Source organism: Xiphias gladius, chromosome 5, assembly GCF_016859285.1.
Source record: "Xiphias gladius isolate SHS-SW01 ecotype Sanya breed wild chromosome 5, ASM1685928v1, whole genome shotgun sequence".
NCBI lineage: Eukaryota > Metazoa > Chordata > Actinopteri > Istiophoriformes > Xiphiidae > Xiphias > Xiphias gladius.
The window spans coordinates 3,453,324-3,475,485 of record NC_053404.1 but is presented as its reverse complement, the minus strand read 5'-3'; the positions used below and the strand labels follow the sequence as shown (position 1 = coordinate 3,475,485).

The following is a 22,162-nucleotide window of genomic DNA, read 5'->3' as shown; positions in this document are numbered from 1 at the left end:
GTCACTGTCTGTTTGACTTCATTAAGTCATTGTGGATGTTTTTCTCCACGTACTATAGGCCACAGGTCATGCTAAGTCAACAACTGGGACAATGGCTAACTTCACAGGGAAAGAGATAATCATCGAGTAGGTAATTCGAAGTTAAGCTGACTTTATGGAAACATGACCATTATTGCTGGGAGGCCACTACCCAGGGAACACATTAACAGCTGTGATCAAGCAAAGTGGATAGCCAAAGCAGCCATTTCAAATAAATGAGGGGATGTATTCCAATGGTCAGACACTAGGCAGTTCACTGAATTTATTTCCACTGTGGGAATACACAAGCCAGGGCCGACAGAAGCTTACCGGCCTCCCTTAGTTTCAGGGGAATTCCGTGATATGCAACATCTGTGTCAATATTATGGAAGTTTTAGGGTCCTCTGTTCGTTTTAAGAGTTGCAGAAGGAGCACAACCTTCAGCTCTGAAGGCTTGGAGCCAGACAGATGTAAAGCAGGTTTGGGCAAACCTTAAAGGAGGGGGAAAAAAAACAAAAAGTAGACTTAAAGTTTGATCAACTGCTCTAAATAGATTTTATAATAACAAGGTTATACGTACAGAAATGAAGTTACTCTTATTATGCAAAAAAGACCCCTGAAGCATGTTTAGCTTCATTGTTTAGCGTCAAGCTACTTTCATTGTCGATTAACCTGCTGAGTATTTTTTCAAGGAACAGATTCGTCGTTTGGTCTAGAAAACATCCGAAAACAGCAAAGAGGCCATTACCGTTTTGTAGAGCCCAAGGTGACATCACCAAATGCTGATTTGTCCAACCAAACGTCGAAAAGACAAGGACAAAGACTTGCAAGACAAGGAAAAGCAGCAAATCCTATCTTCTGGAATCTTGGGATCAGAGAACTTCAGGCATTTTTGCATGAAAAATTACTTCAATGATAATTAATTATTAAAATAGTTGACAAGTTGATTAATTTTCTTCCGACTGACTAATCGATTCATCGACTTATTGTCGAAGCTCTGAAATCTGTATGTTGACAGAAAGAAAGCAAGTTTGGGGCTTTTCTTAAAGGCAAAATACATATGATGTATTATGATATATAATAATATACTAAGAAGAAGAAAAGCCCACAGTCAAGGATCTTAACTGTATTTATTTGCCTGGAATCAACCTTTATAACCACATTGGTTATTCTGATGTAAATGAATGGGTCAGAGTAATTACACTGTGTGAATTACAAAATAATTTAATTTCTGTAATCGACTTAGTTAAAGACAAGATAGACAGACTACATGTGTGTGCATGAGTGTGATTACTTTGTCTCGAAATGCTGAGTGTGAAGTGACTTTATCGCTGGGCAGCCTTCAGCTGCCTCCCTGCTGGAGAAGAGGGATGGTTCCTCATTGCTGTGCACTAGTGTAGAGGGGCTGTTCCCTTCAGCAGATCCCAGCTCAGTCCGTCCAGAGCAGCGGCCGCGGTGACCGCTGGGGACTAGGCGGCAACGCAGCGGCGCCCTTTCGCAGGTAACAGCGGCTCCCGGTCGAGCGATGCACCGCGTTTGATTCGGGCGTTTTTGATGGGGGTCTGTGTGTTTAAATTTGACGACACTTGCGGACGCCTGAGGAGGCGAAGCTGCCGCCGTGAGGAGGAGACAGAGGTTGAGAGTCGCATCTGCGTTCAACATTTCCAGCGGTCCCCTCAACTTGCAGCCGAGCCGAGCCAAGGCAGCTACCTCGGCGCTCTCCTGTCCGGCTCGCCCTGTCTCCTCTGCCGGGATTAGGGGATTTTAGGACAATACTGTGGCACTTTCAGGAGGCGACATTGGAAGGTGAAGGGGATTGCGCGCGCGCATGTGTGTGTGTGTGTGTGTGTGTGTGTGTGTGCGGGGGTCCTTATTTTTTAACTTGAAGCGTGCTCGCTGGCGACTGCCAGTTTGCGGACGCGCTCCTGCCAGCTGAAGGTTAAAGATTGCTGATGGAGCTAGCCGGGCTAGCGTTAGCCCCGCTGTGCCGCTCTCTCTCTCTCTCTCTCTCTCTCTCGGTGGAAGAGAGGCCAAACTCCGTCCGAATTACGCAGTTTTATATGTCCTGTCTCACGGGCGGAGGTTTCTGTCGAGGAGAACACTCACTACGGACTTAAGCGAAACACTGCGGCCGGGGCTTGTATTCAGCAGGCATCCGGTGTTACTCCAAGCATCTATTACTTGTATACAATTTTAACTTGTAGAATCGCTTCGCCTTAAATTTCCTGAGCGGCGCTCCATCCACCCACAGTGTGCTGTGGGTGGGCAATAGTAAGCAGTCGGAGTATTAAAACAGAACTATCAATGAAATGCGGTCTTTCTAGTGGGTCATCCGAATGCCGAATGTAGAGAAGGACCGCCACTGATCGGAATGGGGTCTCAAGTCTTCTTAAAGCACGTATGCATCTAGTCCTCACTGTGGCGAAACCTTAAACCGGCAGATGTTTTCACGGAATCCTGGCGTGCCCCCCCCCCCGCATCCGTGAACTGCGCGCGTCGGGGCTAGGCTAGTATGCTACGGCGGCGAACCTGCAACAGAACCAGCGGGGGCTAGCGCCACGCCGAGCCTGTCCATCGTTTGGCGGCGACGCGGTGACAGCCGTCGGGTCCGGCAGTGTGTAGCTCTCGGCTCCGGTCGGACGCCCGCGAGCGCCAAATGGCGATGGGAACGGGCTACGGGCAGCCTTTGGCGATGGCTCCGCCAAGTTTGGGCTGCTTTGATGTTGGCATTGCTGTCACTTTGTCACACCTGCAGCGCGTTTGCGTGACGATGGCTGCTGCTTGACCTCTCTTCTCCTTCCCCCATGCAGCCCCCTTTGCACGCACTGCTTTATTTTACAACCTCGCACGGAAATCCTCTCCCGCTGTCAGCTTGCTTAAATCGGTAACTGATGCTATGCGCTTTTTTACGGTGTAGTTACACTTGATATCCCACAGCTCGCAACGGACGAAGCACTCGGCTCTTGCCCTGCTCTTCTCTCATACCTCACTTTATGTCACAGTGATTGCAGAAGGTCTCGCACATAAATTGTTGCCGTCACTTGGGGACCTCTAGAGGAAAGAATGGCCAAACCCGAGCTTTCACCTGATCTGTTCAAGTTCAAGATAATTTTATTACTTAGTTATCACAATGGTTGCTGCAGTGAACGACCTTAACTGAAGCACGGCGATCTTAAATGTAGGTGTTTGGGTGGTAATCCCATTTTATCCCGCCAGATTTGATCAAGTCGCTGTTATTAGGGCTGATCCGTCACGCCCTTGGGTCTTGATTATTTTAGGTAGTGTTGTTTATGGTATTTATGGATGTACTGTCAGTAATGCCCAGGAGTCGTCTGTTCCCTCTCGCCAGGACCTTTCATAGCTCAGTGAGCTTATTTCGAAAGCTGTTAGTAAATGTCAGCAAAGATACATTCTCCAGACAGAGTGTGCAGGATTTGTAGATGCTGATGAGTTTAGCAGCCAAAAATACAGCAAAACATAGCCCGGCCCAGCACCAGATAATATGCAGTTTCACAGAAAAGGCTAGGAAGAATCTTTAGTGCGTGTGGCCGCATGCGCGTTATGTTCCAGGTCTTTCACGCCTCCTTGAGACTGGGATGGTGTGTGAACACAAGGCCCTGCTAGATGCCCTGAGGGTAGGGTGAAGTATGGTGGGACAGGGAGTGTATTAAGAAGGGAAGCAGCTCATTAATTTCTTCCAGCAGTGGAGGAAAGGGTTGGTCAGCGAAACTGGAGGGGCCCTCCACTGCTTTGAAATGAGTCATACCAGTTTCAGCTTTCAGGAGCGGTCCAAACAGTGTGCAATAAGTGAGGCCAGGGATAACTTCCTGATCTTGCAGGCGGTCTGGTTATCCTAGGGCTAGACTTTCCCTTTCCAGTAACCGTGTGTGCGCAGTGGCTGAGTTAACATCTTTGGTGGTGAAGAGCCCTGTCCTCTCTCTGTCTGTCAGTCTTTAGCTTTATTTCTAGGCGAGGCACAGCAAGGAAATGAGTTTTTCAGCCATTGGATGGCTGTAGCCAAAGCCTCTGAAAGTCATCTGATGTTTGCCCGGCTACAGGGATCCCCTCGGAGGTCCTGCCTGATGTCATGTGATGTCAGAGTAGCGGTGACGCAGGCAGGAGGAAGGAGGCTGGTGGATGAAGCCAGCCAGAAACGTGTGAAAGCTACTGACATCTGCCAGAGTGCTTCTCAGAGTGAGAAAGCAGGGCAGCGACTCTGAAGAGGAATGCGCAGTCGGCGTATATATTGTTATGCCCTGGCTGGATGCTAACCGGTGGATGTTCGTATGTTTGGCAGGTGGTTGAGCTGCCTGTTTTCAGACTTCTGTGTGTCAGTTTTATCCCAATGCAGTGATTAAGCCCTTGAGATAACCCTGACCATTCATTGTCATGTGTTTACATAGCAGCTTTCCACAGTCATCAGGCCATCCGTCAGTACACTTTGGTTACGTTGTGTGGAAGAGCCTTTTCATCCCACCTGTAATCTGCATCGACATAATTCTGCTGTTGCCTCGTCCTGTCAGCTGTCTTTAAATATCGTGCTCCTAATGTGCTGAATTTTTCTCCACGTAGCATAGTGTCCTGGATTTTGGGATTGTTTATTACCCTTCCTTTTTTAATACTGAGCAAGAGACATGCAGAGTCCACATTTGAGTAGCAGAAAGCCAGAGCATGCTAACCCTTTGATCACTGTGTTCTTGGCTGATAAACCATGCGACTGTCATCTCTAGCAAGCCGCGGACCTTGACAGACACTAATTACCATGAAGCCAGTTTGGCAGGCTCAGAAACAGCGTGGCTTGGGAGTAGTTCAGTGCAGGTGAAGCCTACTGTGTAGCAGAACAGTGCCTCGTTGGATTAGCGTGAGTAATAACCTCCCCTTTATGTTTTTTTCCTCTCATATGAAATGATAATTTTCAAATGCTGGCATGAGCTGTGGTGTTTTTGGAGCAAACGCTCAGCCCTGTATCTCCCTTCACATAATCTAAGAGAGTTGGATGCATTCAGTTGAAGAAAATCTGATGACGTCAAATTCCTACATTTCAGCTAAACTGAGCTAAGCCTGCTATACAATGGAGAATGAGTCCATTGATGTAATTACCCTCACATCGGCAGTGTCTTTGAGGTTGCTGTACAGCTTTGCCTTATGCATTAATGAGCTATTAGCTATACTGTTCTTATGCGTAAGCCAGTTGTTATTGAAAATTTTTTCTTTGGATTGAAGCACTGAAACTGCATCAAACTTGGACAACAAATGTTTGCCTGGTCTACTTTTCGACAGTCTGAAATGAATCCGAACCATGCTGCTGTGTTGCAGACTGTGATGTGTTGGAATACGCTGGAATAAAAACAACACCTCCCTCCCCTAACCCCCATCCCATCTTGCCTTTGATTTCCCTGCCAGTGGAGTCTGACTGTAATAAGTTTTGGACCAAAGCAATGCGGCGGGAATATCTTAGCAGCCCACATGCTATTGTCTGTGAGCTGCCATTCACAAAAGCAAAACAACTGTTGCCATGGGATATGCTCAACAAAATAATCTAAGGGGCTGTTTTTTTGGCAAAACCTTTTCACATGAGCTAATTGACTCACAATGCACGGGTCTTGCCTACTGCTACTCTTTCTACAACGAGGACGTGGGTGCCAGAGAAAGGCACATGGGTCGCAGCGTGGTGATGAGCTGTCTCTGTAAAGGACAATGACATATTTCCGTTGTTACTCCTCACTTAAACGGACGTTCATTTGTTAGTTTACAACCTTTGTTTTTCATTGTTGCAGTCGTTTATAATCACCCTAAACTAGTTGAATGGCTGCTGAGCCCAGTGGGATTTTTTCTGATGGATGACCGGTGTCCAGAGGGCAGATAGCTCCCCAGATAATATGCCCACACTTTATGTTGCTGAGTTACAGTCTACCTGATGTGGAGAACATTGTGCTTCCTAGAAGTCAGTATGAGTAAACTATGGCCTGAGTTTGTTTGGCTGTTTATTCCTCTGGCCTCAGCCAAAAGCAGGCGTCCAACTTATTTCCACAGTACAAACAGGAGCTCGCACACAGCCTGACTGGAAACATTTGCGACACCGTCGGCTCTCCTCCGTCCTCACAGCGACACACTTCCTCAGGAAGAGAGACAGCCCCTCTGCTGGACACAGTGATGTCACAGAGATAAACAATCTGCAGTCTTTTGCTGTTTGCTGAATCTGATGGGCTGTCATCCCTGAGAAACCCGTGTGCGTGCACAGTCCTAACAGATGCAGGCCGGAGACTAGCCAGTTACACACCCACTTGGGTCAGTTGTTATAGATCCAAGGAGACTGGGAACAATGTGGTGGAGAGGTGTGGCTCTAGTGGAATATTTTAGGAAGCAGGCTTATTGTCTTTTTGGTTCCAGGCTCTGGTGTTTGAGATTTCTTTTTGTCTTGGTGCGTTTTTATACTAGAGCCTGTTAAATCCAGATTTGTTTTTGTCTGTAGATGTTCACTTTTAGGAGGGATGTGCTATTTTAACACATCTCTGTATCCTCTTCAGGAAAACATTGATCGTTGTTACTCAGTTCGTTTTGACCACAGCACAGAAACTCATCTGTCTTTCTTCTTTATGTGTTTTATATAGTTCACGTTCCTAGACGATTATGACTGTTTACTATCTGTTGCCATGTTAAGCTTGTAACCCATGCAATGTAGACTATTCTGTCCTCCCAGAGGCCTGATCTAGGTCCTGCATTGTCTGCCACCCATGCTGTCCCTCTGCTTTCCTTCCTCCCCAGCTCCCCACCATGCCCTCATCTCAGTTGGGCCACGAATAAGGAGATGACACCAAACTGTCAACCTGCAAGCCGTCATGCCCCTGCAGCCTGCCGCTGGTGTAGCCACCAGTAAGGGCACAGGCCCACCTCACACAGCTAAAGAATGCTTGTATCTGTTTTTAATAAGCAAGCCACGGCCTTGAGAAAAGTTCACTTGACCTCAAAAGCGGGGTTTTTTTCATCTTTCACTGCGTAGTAAATGTAAACGATGATGTTACAGTAGTAGTGTACAGTGGCTGATTAGAGAAAATGTGGGGGCTGGTGTGAGGGTCGTCTATAGGGAAATGCCAGCCCTCATGTGGTTCTGTTTATTTTTAGCTTACATTGCAGCATATGTTATTCATAAACTGTATCATTATTTTCTCTCTCCGAACGAGCCATGCCACTGAAAATACAGCACATCTGCATTTTTTGTCCCTGTTGCCAAATCCAAACGCCTTTAATGCCAGTCTTTTTCACACAAGAAGGCATTGTAGCGAAACACAATGTTGTTGTGTTTGTGGGGATAAAAGCCGACCATTGTTGCATACCGTTGCTTGAATCTGAGGTTTTATTTGATATAAAATGGGTAATTCCATTGCGTAAGAGCATTAGCAGTATTTAAACAGAGCTTGTCATGGGAAGGAGAGAGTGATGGTTGGGGCAGGGATGGGGGGCTGAGTGAGGGCAGGTCATTTTACAGGAGGAAATCCTTACTTTTACTGATGATGGAGATAATCCTCGTTTAGTGATGACACTAAGAGCAATTGCCTCAGATTAAGGATTTAGCTAGATTAGACGGCATATGGATGTTCGGTTAAAACAGGTTCATATGCAAATATCATAACAAAAGCAAATTAGCATATTAATAAACATGGCCTTTTATCTAAGGATCACTTAATTAAGCCTTTGCCTGGTAGGAGAGATAGACTGCATCTACAGGAAGGAAAGGGTATGATACCAATCTGAATCTGATCTCAAAGCCTGATATGGGTTCTTCTAATGGGATACCTGCTGGTGGTTCTTAATTTAAAGTATAGAAGAAAAGTTTTACACTTTAAAGAGAAATTCATGTTCATCAAGTGAGTTTAAGTGAATAGTCGGAAGTGACAGATGGCCACAAATATTACCATCTTGGATTCCATTTTGCCGCCATTTACTGTATTTCAGAGACACTGTGTGAGTTATTGAACATAGTCATTGGCCTGTTGCCCAGCACAAGTCTAACCAAAGTTAATGAAATAACAGTCTGCATGCTCATCTGGAACCAAACGAAGCAACCAAAACCCCCCTCTTTTTTTTTTCCATTGACATTGTTCACGAGAACTTCCCAACTAAAATCTGTTTCTCTTTGAGGAGATTACTTAAAACACAAATGGAAAGAGTTAAACTCAACAAAAATATGAACTGGGCAAGTGCCAAGAGTCAATCCCCCAAAACTAACAGGTTTAAGTAAGGTTTAAGGTTTAAATGAAAATGATAATCGTATTAGAGAGCCAGACATACAAAGAGAGCGGCATTTCACGGTCTTGGATCCTGTTAATCACCTAGCAGGCTATACTAGGGCTCAGGTACAAGGAGGAGGAAAGCAAAAGAGGGATGGAGGGAGCAGGAGGAAAGAGACAAGGTAGTGATGCTGCCCTCTGAGTCAGGAGTCCTTTTATAGATGGATTTTTTTCATCTTTATGGGACTGTCATGGCTAAACAAATGCTAAGAAGCAAAACAAATGCTAATCTGTTTGCAGCTGAATACATTTTGGCGAGGCTGTCTCTGCCGTCTGTTTTCCAGGGCTCAAAACAAGCACTTTGGCTCTGCCATTAAACAATCATAGTGTGATTGGCTTTTAAACTGTCTGAACAGCATTTAATTCTGGCAGCAAGTCTCACATTGCTGGTCTTGAATGCCATTTCTTATTAAGGACAGCCAGGTTGTGGGCAGTCAGTTTCAATGGAGAGTATTGAATGAGTGGGTTTGCAGCAGCATCTGTCGTGTTGACAAGGCAGCAAGCATGACCATCAAGGGCATTACATCATGGGCAGATGCACCCTGGGTGTCATCAATTCAATTCCTCCTCAGTCCTTGATGCTACTCATAGTTATTTTTGGGGGCAGAAAGCAAGTTTCATAATGCTATTTCACCTTTACAGTCTTTGTAGATTTTTGGGGGGTTTACTCAGTGTTTTTTACAGTGTCCTTTTACGCAGTTTTGTGTCCTTCAGTGTCTCTCTACTACTGTTCCATCTTATAAACTTGATTTAAACACTTCAGAATAATTGGATATACACAGACAGGGCTACAACTGTTGATCATTGATTAGTGTGCAGATTATTTTCTCAATTCTCGATTTTCTCGTCAGAAAATTGCCTACCATAGTTTCCCAGAGTCCAAGGTAACTTCTTCACATCACTTTTTTTGTCTGGCCAACAGTCTAAAACCCAAATATATTCAATTTACTATCATAGAAACCTTAGAAAATAACCAAATTCATATTTGAGAAGCAGGAACCGTTGGAATTTTGGAATTCTTCCTTACAAAATGACATAACAACCAAAATGATTGATTGATTGTCAGAATGGTTTCCTGTCAGTAAATGACTAACTGACAAATTGTTTCAGGAAACATACCATAAAAGAAGGCATGGAGCATATTCAATCCTATCAGCACCTTTTAATTCTGATATTCTATACTTATTAGATGGATTTTAAATTCTATGACTTCTTAAGGGGTTTGTGAATATACCCAACCTTAATCCAGCACAGAGATTTATTTAGGGCATATGGTTGAAAAATGTCTTGCTTCTAGACTATAACCATAAAATACTTTTGAGATGAAGAAGAGATGTTAAGAGGGAGAATGAAGAGGTGAGCAGAGAGGAATACAAGTCCCCAGTTGCCTCACTGATGCAAAACATGAGCAGCAGTTGGCTGTTAACAGCTACCTCTCAGCCACTGCATGGAAGTCTACAGGGAGCCCACTGTAAACAGTGGCATTGTGTGTTTTCACTGCAGCACCAGCCTTCTGAAACTCGTCGCTGCCGATGACCGTGTTATCGTGGTTTGTTTCTGAGGGTGTTTTTTACCTCCCACTCCGACTCTGTTCTGGATGGGTCTGGTGTCGGTGATCTCCGAATGACATGGAAAGAAGGCTGTTGCTAGGAGGACTAGAGAAGAGAGGAGGGAGGGAAAGGCTGCTGGGAAGGCGGGTGATCTTGGTTTTGTCATAGCGGCTCAGAATTTGGGTTCGGTTTTCTTTTTTGTTCCGTCCTTTCAACTGTCCACTTGGGTTGGGACCCTTGACAAAAACTGGACACGGGTAGCGGGGATAATGGTTTTACCGTCACCTTCTTTTCTCTGTCTCTCTACTTGTCTCTTCATGTCATTCCCCCTCTCTCTTTTTTCTCAGTGATGGCCTCAGCTGCGCAGCTGTGCCAGTGATCCTGCCACTGCATGTAGGGAAGAAGCAGAGACGCCTTGACAACCGACCTACCTTCCTCTCTCAAAAAAAAAAAAAAAAATAGCAGAGAGAGGAAAAAAAATATAATCACACCAGCATAAACAAATGCGACCATGTACAGTGTGGAGGACCTCCTCATCTCTCATGGATACAAGCTGCCCAAGCATACCACCTCCTCCACCCCTACCCCAGCCCCCGCATCCTCGTCCCGCCAGGCTCCCTCGTCCTCACCGCCATCCTATAGCAAACACCATGAAATCCTGGAGAACAGGCCCAGCCCCAGGACACTGAACGGCTATGAAAGAGGGCCCGGGGCACCCTATGGGAACGGTGGTGGAACCAGGCATCCCCAAGCGTACAGCAGTGGCTGTACCAACAACAATAATGAACCCAGGGACAGGAGCCAGCCCAGGCGGGAGGGTGAGAGCCGGAGCCAAATTGAAACCCACTCCTTGGGAGAGTCGCTGACCTCAGACAGTGGGTAAGACATAGTCTGTGCTGTACCATGAGATCAGTGATGTTCTCCAATCTGACTGAACCCTTTTACATGCCCTATCCTGATTATGGTTTGTCCTCGCACCTTATCGATAAATGGCACAGTCTTTCATTGGTATTGTGCTTTGATGGAACAAATTAATGAAATTAAATAAGTTGTCAAGGAGTTTTGCATGGGGGTTTTACATCACATCATAAATGGAACCGTGAAACACTGTCGCTCAGTCCCTTCCGCCATCTCTCGCTTGCTTCTATCTTTCCCCCTGTGTGTCACTTTCCCTCTCTTCCTTTTCCCAATCAAGTCTTGGGCAGGGGAGGAGGGATAATGTGCTGGAGTCTTAATCTGCCACATGGAGCCTTGAAATTGTAATCAGAACAGCTTTTGGGAAAACCTTTGTGCCCCATTTAAGCATGGCAGGTTTGTTAGGATAGCCTCTTCTCCATTCCAATCCCAAACATATCCAATATGCCTAACTGGCTTCCACCATTTCACAGCCTTTACACCTGCTTATATAATGCATACATCATCAATAATACAAGATTCATGTAGGGCTTATTTAAATATGTATATGGAGGATAGGCTAAATTTAGCTTAGTCTGGAGTTATGCAATTGAAACCCTCTCAGATAAGGACTCTTAGATCATATGATATTTCCAGGGATATCACCTGGCTGCAGCCAATCTGTTTTTTCCTGAAAACATGATTTTCATGTTTGCTTGTTTGCACCAGTTCTGGGGGTTAGTGTGCTGTAACTGAGACAAAGTCAATACAGATGTTCTCATGTCCACACAATTAGGCAGGCTTGTCAGATTTTTTCCCTTTTTCCTCACATTTTGTTTGGCTGACTTTCCCCCCCTAATCCCTTTTAGCCACCAGCCAGTGACAGAGGATCTGAAAATAGTCAAATGACCTTGAATAATGTCAGTGGTTGTGTTAGTGTTTGTTTTTGTTTTAAGTTTTTGGTTTTATTCTTTGAGATGAGTAACCATGAGTTTCATGTCGCTGCACTGCCAGTGCTATCAGAGCAATCTGTTGGGAAAGTGGGAATTGCTAAAACATATGTTCTGCAATTTCAGTCTGTTGTTTGTGCATTCTTCTGTTTTTCCCCTTATACAAATCCGTTTTGTCTGGCAGCCTTAGTGTAGATAAGGAACAGGCCTAACTTGGCACTCCGATTAGGCAGTGCTACAGTGCCAATTAGACCAATGATGGTAACTCATCTTACATGAGCTGCCCCCAGATTTAGCAAATTGGCATGGCTAGCCCCCCTACCCCCAGCAAACATCACTGGCCAGTGATGATCACGGACGGAAATGTCAAGGGCTGTCAGTGGCCTCAGCCTCAAGGGTGTGTTCACATGTGCTTGTGTCTTGTTTACACTGTCAGTCAGTCAGTCACTCAAAAAAAATCCTGAAATGATCAGGCTGTATGCAGCAACACATTGCATCCTGTTGTAGCCCATCAAGTCTGCCAACAAACATCCTCACATAGATACTGTATAGTAGGAGCTTTCTTTCCACTGATTTGGTGAGATGATGCTTATTTTCTCAGTGTTAAAGCTAAAGAACAGTGCAATACATAGATCATCGATGAAACGTCCTCTAAATTGTTTATCTGTCTTGGAGGACATCTAGGACTAACAGCCACTGTGTGTCATTGTGTCATGTGTTCATTATGCTCCATAGAAACTCACAATTACCAGACACTGCACTGCTACTCATGCTCATCTGTCTCCATCTAGTGGGAGATGAATTTAGTTTTTTTAATCTGTCCACGTTATAGAGTAACAGTAAATATTTTGCTTCTTCTCGTTTCAACAGAACCTCTTTGTTGACATGTAATGGCCCCGAACAGCTGCATTCAATGTTTAGATTATTTGATTGCTTCAATAATTCAAACTGCTTACAGCTTTATTCGGATTTGTCAGTGTGTGTAGCTTATCATTCCAGGCCAGTCACTGTGTAAAGTGAGCATGCTTGTCAGCTTGGCATTTTTGAAGACTTGCAAAAATTGTTGGTCACAATTCCTTCATTTCAATTTAGGACAGGTGTAGGAATAGGGGGCTTCAGACGCTGATCGACCGCCTGACAAACAATTTCTTGAAGCAAAACCCTTGCTAATACTTGTGTATGTTTCCTCTTAGGTTCTGTGATGGCACAAGAGGTCCACAGTTGCAGTCTAAGGACGTGTCCTACTGGAGGAGAAGAGGCCAGGACTTTACTGTGCTGCTGGATTATGCTGACTTCAGAGGGACCCATGGAGGAGGACAGGGGGGTTACGTCAGGCCCGAGGGGCCTCAGCAGGCAAGAGGCCAAGAGTTGTCTGCAGACGACCGTCAGAGGGCAGCTCATGAGAGACAGCGTTGGGCAGCCCAGACCCAGGCTCAAGCTCAGGCTCAGGCCCAGGCCCAGGTCCAGGCCCAGGCTCAGGCTCGTTCTAGAGAGCGGGAGGCTGCTCTCCATCAGTGGAAGATGGCGAGTGAGAGGAAATGCCAGAGCTTGGGAACAGATGAGTGGCGTCCAGCCGTGAGCTTTGGCCGCCAGCTGTCACAGAGTGAGGGTGAGCGTTGGGCACAGGAGCAGCAGCGGCTTCATGCCAGGACACCAGAGGGCGCAGCAGTCCACCCGAGGACCAAAGCCAAATCCCAGTCCCTGCCTAGGATGTTGCAGCCTGAGAGCCTGCAATATGTGGACATCGCCTCATCTGGTAAGGAACTGTACAGGCGGGTCAATGGCCACCCACTGTCACACCACGACCTTTACAGGGCCCCCCACTGGCCAGAGAATGGCAGGCCGGCTAGTGCCAACCAACTCTCAATGACACCAAAGCCCCGCTTTACCCGACCCCCCAGACCTCCCTCCTATGAGATGCACCAGCAGATCAGGGGAAGTTGTGAGGTGTTGTCTGGGAGAGACTCAGCCATTCCCCAGGCCAGGGACAGAACGCCGCTTCCCATATCAAGGACAGGTGACCCCCAACTGGACTATTTTGCACCAGAGTCTGGACCTCCAGGATACATCCCTCCCCCATCATATAAAAGAGCCCCTATAATGCCAGGGGGACACCGGGGATATGGCGAAATTGCTATTGACTACAGGTAAATTAGTCTTTTTTTTCTTTATCTTAAATTATTTATTCAAGACCTGTTTCGCTTTACAATACCCTAATATTCTTTAGTTTAAACAAGTGACTAAAAAAAGTCATCATTTCAATGCCAAAAAATTTATAGCTGAGAGAGTTTCAAGACAAATAAATGTATTTTTGAGCCAGCCACTCATACCAAATATTTCAAGGAATTTGTATGAAGTTATTTGTAAGACATTAGTATGTGAAAGAAATATGAGCAATCAAACTATATTTTACTGTAGGAAAACTCCCTCAGTATCCATGACCTGAGTTGGTATAGTACCTTTTTATTGTATTAAGGGGATAAGGTGTTAATAAAGGTGTGACAAAGCATAAATTGAGACTGTCTACTATATTTTTGGCCCAAGCCAGACTTTGATTAATCTCTCTAAATGGTTTTTATGTTGTGCAGTAACAATTGAGAGGCTCCAGTCTTCTCAAGATCAGTCTGTTCTATATTCTCTAACGTTATTTGTTGATGCTATCAATATATCTGTCCAGTGCAATGAAGGTACTGTATATTCTCACTCACTAAACAGGCATATTGAGCAATATAATTAGGTTGGCTAACATCACTTTAATTGTTTTCGAAGCTTTCGCTTTTCTTTATTCCTTTTGTTTTGCTGAAGTTATTGCTTAGATAAAGTGCAACTGTGTTGTTTTTACTTCTAGGTACCGAGGGGATGTGTACCAGCAGATAGAAGTGGCTCCAGATGGATCTCACTGGTTCACCAGACATCCAGTAGGTTCCTGGCCTGATCCCCAGAGAGACAGGAGCTTGTCTAGCCAGAAACAGCTTTACCCTGTGTATACTACCCAGGAGCGCCCTGGTGGAGGGGTCCAGTACATCCCCTTTGATGACCCACGTATTCGCCATATTTCCTCAGCACTGGGTGGCAACTCCCTGACGGACGCTGACAAGATCCGCCACATTCGCAACGAGCTTCCCAGCGTCACCGTGTCAGAGCCTGCATCTGACAATAGTGCCTTTTTGCCCCCACCACTGGGGCCTTTCATCGCTGCCAAACTGGCCGATGATGCTAACCAGACATCTTCTAGCGACTTTGACAATGACAATACCAGATGGCACAGTGATTTGCACAAAGAGACTGTAGATAACTTCCCAGCAACTGACCAAAACTGCAACAACAGATATCCCAAAAACCAACGCCCCCCACCATCTCCCTCGTCAGCCTTCCAGGCTCCATTAACAAGAACTTCTTCTCGCCAGGGGTCCAGCTCAGAGCAGGTCTTTGCAGAAACCATCACCCATGTCAAGAAAATTGCCCCAGATTCAGGGCCAGAAAACAACAGGAACACTAAGAGAAGAGTGAGTGAGACCATCTTCTGCCTTGTGTCTGTTCCTGTTCACACGCCGACTAACATTAATAAAGACTTAGCAGCAGATCAGAACAACAATGAGACAATACCAAGCCTGACTGTAACTAAGACAGAAACCTTTGCTGTAGGCCTCAAAGAGAGTCAAACCATTCGGAGCAAGTCTGTGAACGAAATGCCCATCAAACCCCACTACTCCCACTTTCACACCAGCAGCACATCCTCAATGAGGAATTACAAGAGGGCTCCTTTAAGGAAGGAGATAATAGATGCCTGGGCACTCCAAGCCAGTGAAGACAAAGAGTTGTGCTATGCTGGGTCCTGGCCTGGAAACCAGTACCGTAATCAGGAAACCCAGACTGGCTCACCTTTGACAGTGTTAAAAAGTCCTGAACCCCAGAGTCCTCCTGGAGGACAAGAGCCTGTTCAGTCTGCCTCAGACACAACCACAGACAGTGGTGTAGGGACAGACAGTAGTTCCTCTTATGGTTACCCCATGGCAGGCCAGAAAAACCTTCATCCCTCCAGCAACAGCGCCTTCTCCCGTCTCAGCCTCAGCCCAACACAACTGCCATCACAGCAACCCTCACAGCAAGACCCGTCCTCCCTATCCAAGGCCCATGATCAGAGAGACCAGCAGTCATCCTCTCCCAGGAAGAGCAATTCCAGTCCCCCGCAGAGTGCAGAGCAAGTGGCCTTTGGGCAGTTTCTCTTAAAGCCAGTGAACCGACGACCATGCGATGCCATTGGTGAACTGGAGAGCATTAATAAGGAGATGGAAGACACGATTAGCAAGAGACCCAATGTGGTGCAGTGCAATGATGATCTCGATGGGGTTAATAAGAGACAAGACCGATATAAATCCGGAGCACATTTCACTGGTCCAGAACCAGGCAGAGAAGCAATCAGTCTTCCACCAATACACATAGAAAAACCCAGCAATATAAAAGTCAGATCAAAGTCCTTGGCTTCTACCGCTGATCTAGACTCCATGGACATGAGGAGTGCTTTCTCCAGGCCACAGGACAACAACATGCCACCAACAATTGAGGTATCTGTACTCCCCAACCCAGGTCTCAGAGACAATTGTATCCTGTCCCCACTGTCCCCACACAGTGAACCAAACCATCTCTATAGACAGGACATCCCAGTCCCTCAAGAGTCTTTGCTGAGGGATGTGGGGCTAACTGTATACACAGAGACTCCTGGTGGTCCCGGGGAGCCAATGCAGCGCTCACTCTCAGTCCCTTCTCCACTCAATCATCAGGAGTTTAGTCAGTCAGTGCAGCTCTCGTGGGAGAGCAGGACAGCACTTGTTAAAAGTAGTGGTAGCCCCAAGCACAATTCAAATAAAGAGCTTCAGGCGGAGGAGGATACAGAGAGGAAGGCTAAATCAGACAATGTCCCACTATTCAGGGGTGAGGTGAATTTAAGCATCTGTAGAACCAGGAGTGAAAGCACCAGATCCCCTCAGAAAGAAAGTTCACCACACATACCAAGAATTACCAGGGAGGTTTCCTTTGTGTTTGAGGATGATGATGGCAATGAGAGATACGCCATCTCTGAGCCTCTGACCTATAAGAATGAGTCAACAATAGCAGATAAACATCTGGAGAACTTACTGATTCAGGAGAAAGCCAATGCTTTACCTGCAGAGGACCTCAGCAACCTTTATGAGGTAAAATGCGCAAAAGGTATTCCTGAAAATGAGTCCATCGAGCAGAGGGCAGCACGGATCCTGGGTATAGCTGTTCCAGTGGAGGCCTTGGGTGTGGCTGATAAACAATCCGAGGACAACCAGGACGAAACAGACACCACTGTAGCTGAGAAACAGTTAAGTCCAAGTGAAGAGACACAGCAAGTGATAGGACAGTGTGAGCAAGTCAAAGAGGAGTCCCTGATTGTCCAGGGGGCAGAGACAGAGGAGGTGAAGGAAACAGTATTACGTATGTACCAAGAAGAAAATTACAGACAAAAGCACAGCAGCTACAACAGTGATAGTGACCAAAACCAGGATACTGATAATCAATCAGCTGTAGTACTAGACTTGCCTGAGTTCCCACCCAGTAAGCTTCCCCTATCCTTGCCTGTCACTCCTGATGAGAAGCTAGCACTAAGCATGTGCAGGGGGGAGAAGAAGGGGCGAGGCGGGGCATGCAAACTAATTGAATCCCTGCAAGATAAACTAAACTCTTCTGCTTCTTCATGTGCTACATCTCTGTGCAGATTAACCACAGACAGAATGGCACGGCTGAAAGAGCTGGACTCAGTGTCTCGAATAAGACGCCTCAGTCTCAAAGGTTCTGAGTCTGCAGGAGAAGTTGGTTCTGAGGAGAGAAATGATGAAAGATTGGAGAGTGAGGTTAAAGAAGAGGCTAAGGAGGAAGTTGTGGAGAAGCAAGAAGAACAGGACAAGAAGCAGGAGGAAGAGGGAAGGGAGGAGGAGCAAAACCCAGATAAATATGAGAATGCACATGAAACACATGACAAGTTGGGAGATCCCAAAGAAGACTGTAAACCTAAAGAAGAAGTGAATGAAGGGGTATGTAAGGAAGAGCATAGACAAGAACCAGAGGCAGGAGAGATTAAAGTTGAGATTGCACTCAAAGTAGACGATGAAGGGAGTAAAGAAGTAAATGTTGAAACAATAACAGATGAGCCAGAAGGAGAGGTGGAGCTGAAAATTTTGGAGGATGACAAAGAAAAGCATTTGGAGAAGCTGAGAGATGGACAAAATGCAGAAGAGGTCAGCAGAGCTGAATCGACACAGGACACTGATGGTGTAGAGTTGCCCAAACCAAAGCAGCGCACCAGGCTCCAGAAGCCTCCTCTGCTACCTAAACCCCGCAGTGTTCCTAAGAGAGAAATAACGCTGCCACTCAGCTTTAGCCCTGGGACCTGTGGACCCTCAAATATGGAAGATGAGGAGATGCTCTCTGACCCAGGTGGGTATGGAGGAATTAAGAGATAAACAATTTGATTTACTTATTTTTACCCTAGAGTGAGGCAGCACCATAATGTGATGTATGGCTATTAACCATTTACAAATAGGTATACTGATTGTGAAACTTTTGTTAGCGGGACAGTTTGGCATTTTGAAAAATATTTGCTTTCTTTCCGGGAGTGAGACGACAAGATGTATAGCAATTTCATGTCTGTGTGTTAAGTCAGGATGTGGTTAGCTTAGCTTAGCATAAAGACTGGAGCCAGGACTGCATGTAACTCAACATAAAACCACAACTTGTGGTTTTTACTCTTTGGTATTTTGTACAGATTCAACAAAAGAGATGTGTAACTAGTGAGTTGTAGAGGTGCTGGTAGGCAGATTTTTTTTTTTTTTTTTGTCTTTGGACAGAGCCAGGCTAGCTGTTTCCTGGTCCTTCTGTAAAGCTAAGATACTGCCTGCTGGCTCTAGCTTACTACACTTTGCATGCAGATATGAGAGTAATGTCAGTCTTTTCATCTAACGTATTTCTGAACATTGAAGAGAGCCTGATTAAACACCCCCCCCCCTTTTTTTTTATGCTAAGCTGCACTAACCACACCCAGACTTCAGCTTCTTACTGAATGCACAGAAAGTTTGGAAGTGTTTTTCCCATCTCACTTTCAGAAAGCAAATAAGCACATTTCCCAAAATGTTGGACTTTAAGGTCCACTTTAGAAAGAACAAATAAGATCGCTCTGACACTGACTTATTTCAGAATGCATTGTCTCATCTTCTTTTTCCTCTTTTCTCATCAGACTCCTACGACCCTAGTCGGGTGGAGAGAGTGTAACCTCCGACACTGCCTTCACCACTGTGGAAATTTGTCTTTCTTAAGTTAACAGCTTTTTCCAACAGCAAAGGCTTTCGTCTCACCTCATGGCTTAGTCAGCAGTGACCCTTCCAATATTGTTACACACTACTTCTCACAGAGCTGACTGTCCTGGTGCTGCGAGAGCATTTTTACAGCCAAATAAAGGCACTGCTGGTGCCAAATCTCCAGGCCTTTTCAACCTTGTCATCCTTGTCCTCCCATTCTCTCCACCTCTTAAAAGGTGTATTTGCTCAAGCAAGCGGACTTCGTCTTTTTGAAGTTCTCTTATTTTGCTTTTGGAAACACGCATGTCATTATTCCAAGTCTGCACTTGGGCTCGTCTGCGAGCTTGGGTGTTTAAATATGAATGTAAAAGTGTTTCTGCTCAGCAAACAAAAGAAATGTAATGGAAAAAAACAAGAAGGCAACAGTATTGCATCACAATCAGTATTAACCAACACCAAATGTAAATAAGAAAGAGTAATAAGATTTTATTGAGAATATAAAAAAGCAATTTAAGACATTTAATTGCTGAAGAAATGTATATTTTCTTATCTATGTTAAGACTAGATTTTTGGAAGTGTAGTCTTTGGGTGTATTACTAATGACGAAACCCCCCTGCTCTTTATTCTTATACTTGTGTGATAGAGAATGTACTCAGAGAGCCGGGATTGCAATGAGAAACACTGTGGTCCTTGAATAGTTTCACTCAAAAGCAATATAGTCGTCGTGTACGGGCGTTTGTGACATGATTTGAACTGATCTCATTTAAACATTTGATTTGAAGCTCTACCTTTTGGTACAAGTGTTAGATTTGCACTGCTGAGATTATTGGGATTGTTATTGTCTTTATGTTACCAGTGAGCACCTAATAATCTCCTCAAATACTCAGAGATTACACTCGGAGGGATTCACATTCGCATCCTCCCGGTTCTCCTGTGCCATCGGTTTCAGCATCGGCAGTCGCAACATGTATCAGCAATGTCTGATTTAAGTGTTATTTTTGTTAATCCTCATACTGTTCAAGAAGAAAATCTATATTTTGTGGCATTAACAGAAGTCTATATTTAACCGTTGAGTATTCTTTGTTCACATCTTAGATTCTGTGTGATTTCAGAAGTGCTTTTTTGCAGGAAATGATAGATGTAGCTATATTGATCGCAGTGTGCCTTGTACACACTGTTTCTGTGGAGAACTTTATTTGTGTTTGACACATTCAGTATTTTCGGTTTACAAATCCTAATTTAAACTGGACGTTGATACTTCATTTGACTTTAACAAATAAAAGAAACATTTGGAGTCATTTTGGCAATAATAATAAATGTTAAGCTGAAGATGCTTAATGTTGATGCTGTACAGAACATCACTGTTGGAATACTAATCACAGTATCCGAACATGTTCAGTAATTTAATGTTGACATATCAGTGCTTTATCCGTTGTGGGCATAACTGGCAATTGGTATACACTCACTTCACTTACGGGGTAGCAATACAAGAAATGAAAACATACCAAACCAAACTTAATGCTATGCATTGGACATCAACATTCACTGGGTTTAGTACCAAAATTCAAAGCTAAAACTGCAACTTCTGGTTTGCTTGTTTGGCCCTGTCACTCTTTGATCCAGCTGTATTTGATGATTTACCTGTTGGACGTGGTTAGAGACTTGCATGGAAGTGGCTCTGACTTGAGGTCATCAGTGGAAGCTCAGTCTGAGGTTTTGTCTTTGTCCTGTTACCAACCCAGTACCTGTACCTCTGTGTTCCAGGTAACGTGTTATCTGGTCATTCTCGTAGGTCTTTTTGTACTGCAACTTCTTTGTAACATAATATAGACTATTGGTGCACATCTTGCTGTGATATTTTCTATTTTCATACAGAAGTATGTACAGTTTCTTTTGTATGCACAGCATCTTTGTTTTTCTCTTTTTTTTTGTGCATGAAATGCATAAGAAGTCACAGAGAGAAGGTGTATTTGCATATAATTGCATTTGGTACTATATAGTCTATCCAATAAACAAGTGTTATATTTCATATAATGTATATTTTATTTTCAAAAGTTAAGCTACATATTTAAACAGAACAAGGTATTTTTAGATTATTGTGAAAAGGGAACTGTTTTTGAAGGCACAATATTTGTCTATATTTGCTATGATCTTTAAAACGGTCATAAATAGAGACAAGTGTGTTCTGTTGTACAGTGCTGCAGACGCTTCATAAATAAAAGTCTTTGCATGAAACACGGTGCGTCTGATTTTGTTCCATTCATTATTATCATACCATTATTTGATGCAAAGACAATGGACAGCTATGTGTAGCCATGGTCAGGTTAACATGTTAGGGCAAAATTTAGCTCTTGGGTCCACCCACTGTGCGCTGAGTATGTGCCCTGTTACCTCCCAGTGTAGTACACAAAGCGTCAGTTGTGGAAATTTAGTCATATACAACATCACTCACGAATATGCACCCTGTGAGCAGAATATGAACTCAAACACTAGAACAATCAGCTCGACCTTGAAAGTTCATTTTAGACTGTGAAAACATCAGTTTAACACAAGCGTGTTCTGGAGCTCAGTCAAGATTAGTTTTTTTCCCCCTAAGATTTTGAGTTAATCAAATGACTTAAACACTTTGACAAACAGTGAACCTGGACTCTTTGGGGCCCTGTCTCTCTTAACACAGGTTCAGTTGCCCTCTTTGCCCTGCTGGTAATGCAGCCTTGTTTGTGACTAGTGACCAATATGGTACCCTGAGTCAGAGAAATATACCAATATATAACGTACAGTGCTGTACCTTGAGAAATAGAAACAATTCTTCTTTTTCCCGTGTAACAAAGCTCTCAAATGTTAAATGTAGCCTAAACACAAGCAGCTGTACAATAGCGTGAAGAAAGCAGCCTAAAATTGGCAAAATATGGATTTGAATCAGTATCTTTGTGATCAAAGAGTTTAAACATAAAAGTACAAAACCAAGCAAGCATTTGATGCCAGCTTTTATTGGTGTGTAGACTATGCCCATAGAAAGAAACCTGCACTTATTGGTGTCCATGAAAAGAATTGCCATTTCTTGGCGCGGACACTCAACATGTAACTGGACCTTTGATATAGCTTTTTACGTCCAAGCACTATTACTTCTACACAACTGTATCTTA

General features: G+C 44.5%; 1 protein-coding gene across 2 annotated transcripts; it reads left to right on the top strand.

The window, feature by feature from the left end:
* The first annotated feature begins 1,391 nt into the window (after positions 1–1,391).
* On the top strand, positions 1,392–21,219 carry jcada (junctional cadherin 5 associated a). Of its 2 annotated transcripts, none has more exons than XM_040126718.1 (5): positions 1,392–1,519; positions 10,204–10,735; positions 12,894–13,847; positions 14,549–18,159; positions 18,956–21,219. In XM_040126718.1, exons 2-5 carry the CDS (start codon positions 10,368–10,370, stop codon positions 18,988–18,990), a joined length of 4,968 nt encoding a protein of 1,655 aa, XP_039982652.1. In that variant the 5' UTR covers positions 1,392–1,519; positions 10,204–10,367; the 3' UTR covers positions 18,991–21,219. The 2 variants fall into 2 exon arrangements, with proteins under 2 accessions (XP_039982652.1, XP_039982651.1); XM_040126717.1 differs by having other exon boundaries at positions 1,392–1,824.
* Positions 21,220–22,162: the final 943 nt, after the last annotated feature.

Coding starts and splice junctions, on each gene's coding strand:
- jcada (XM_040126718.1), top strand. CDS start 10,368: ATGTACAGTGTGGAGGACCTCCTCATCTCTCATGGATACAAGCTGCCC. Junction 10,736..12,893: donor TCGCTGACCTCAGACAGTGG/GTAAGACATAGT, acceptor GTTTCCTCTTAG/GTTCTGTGATGGCACAAGAG. Junction 13,848..14,548: donor GAAATTGCTATTGACTACAG/GTAAATTAGTCT, acceptor TTTTACTTCTAG/GTACCGAGGGGATGTGTACC.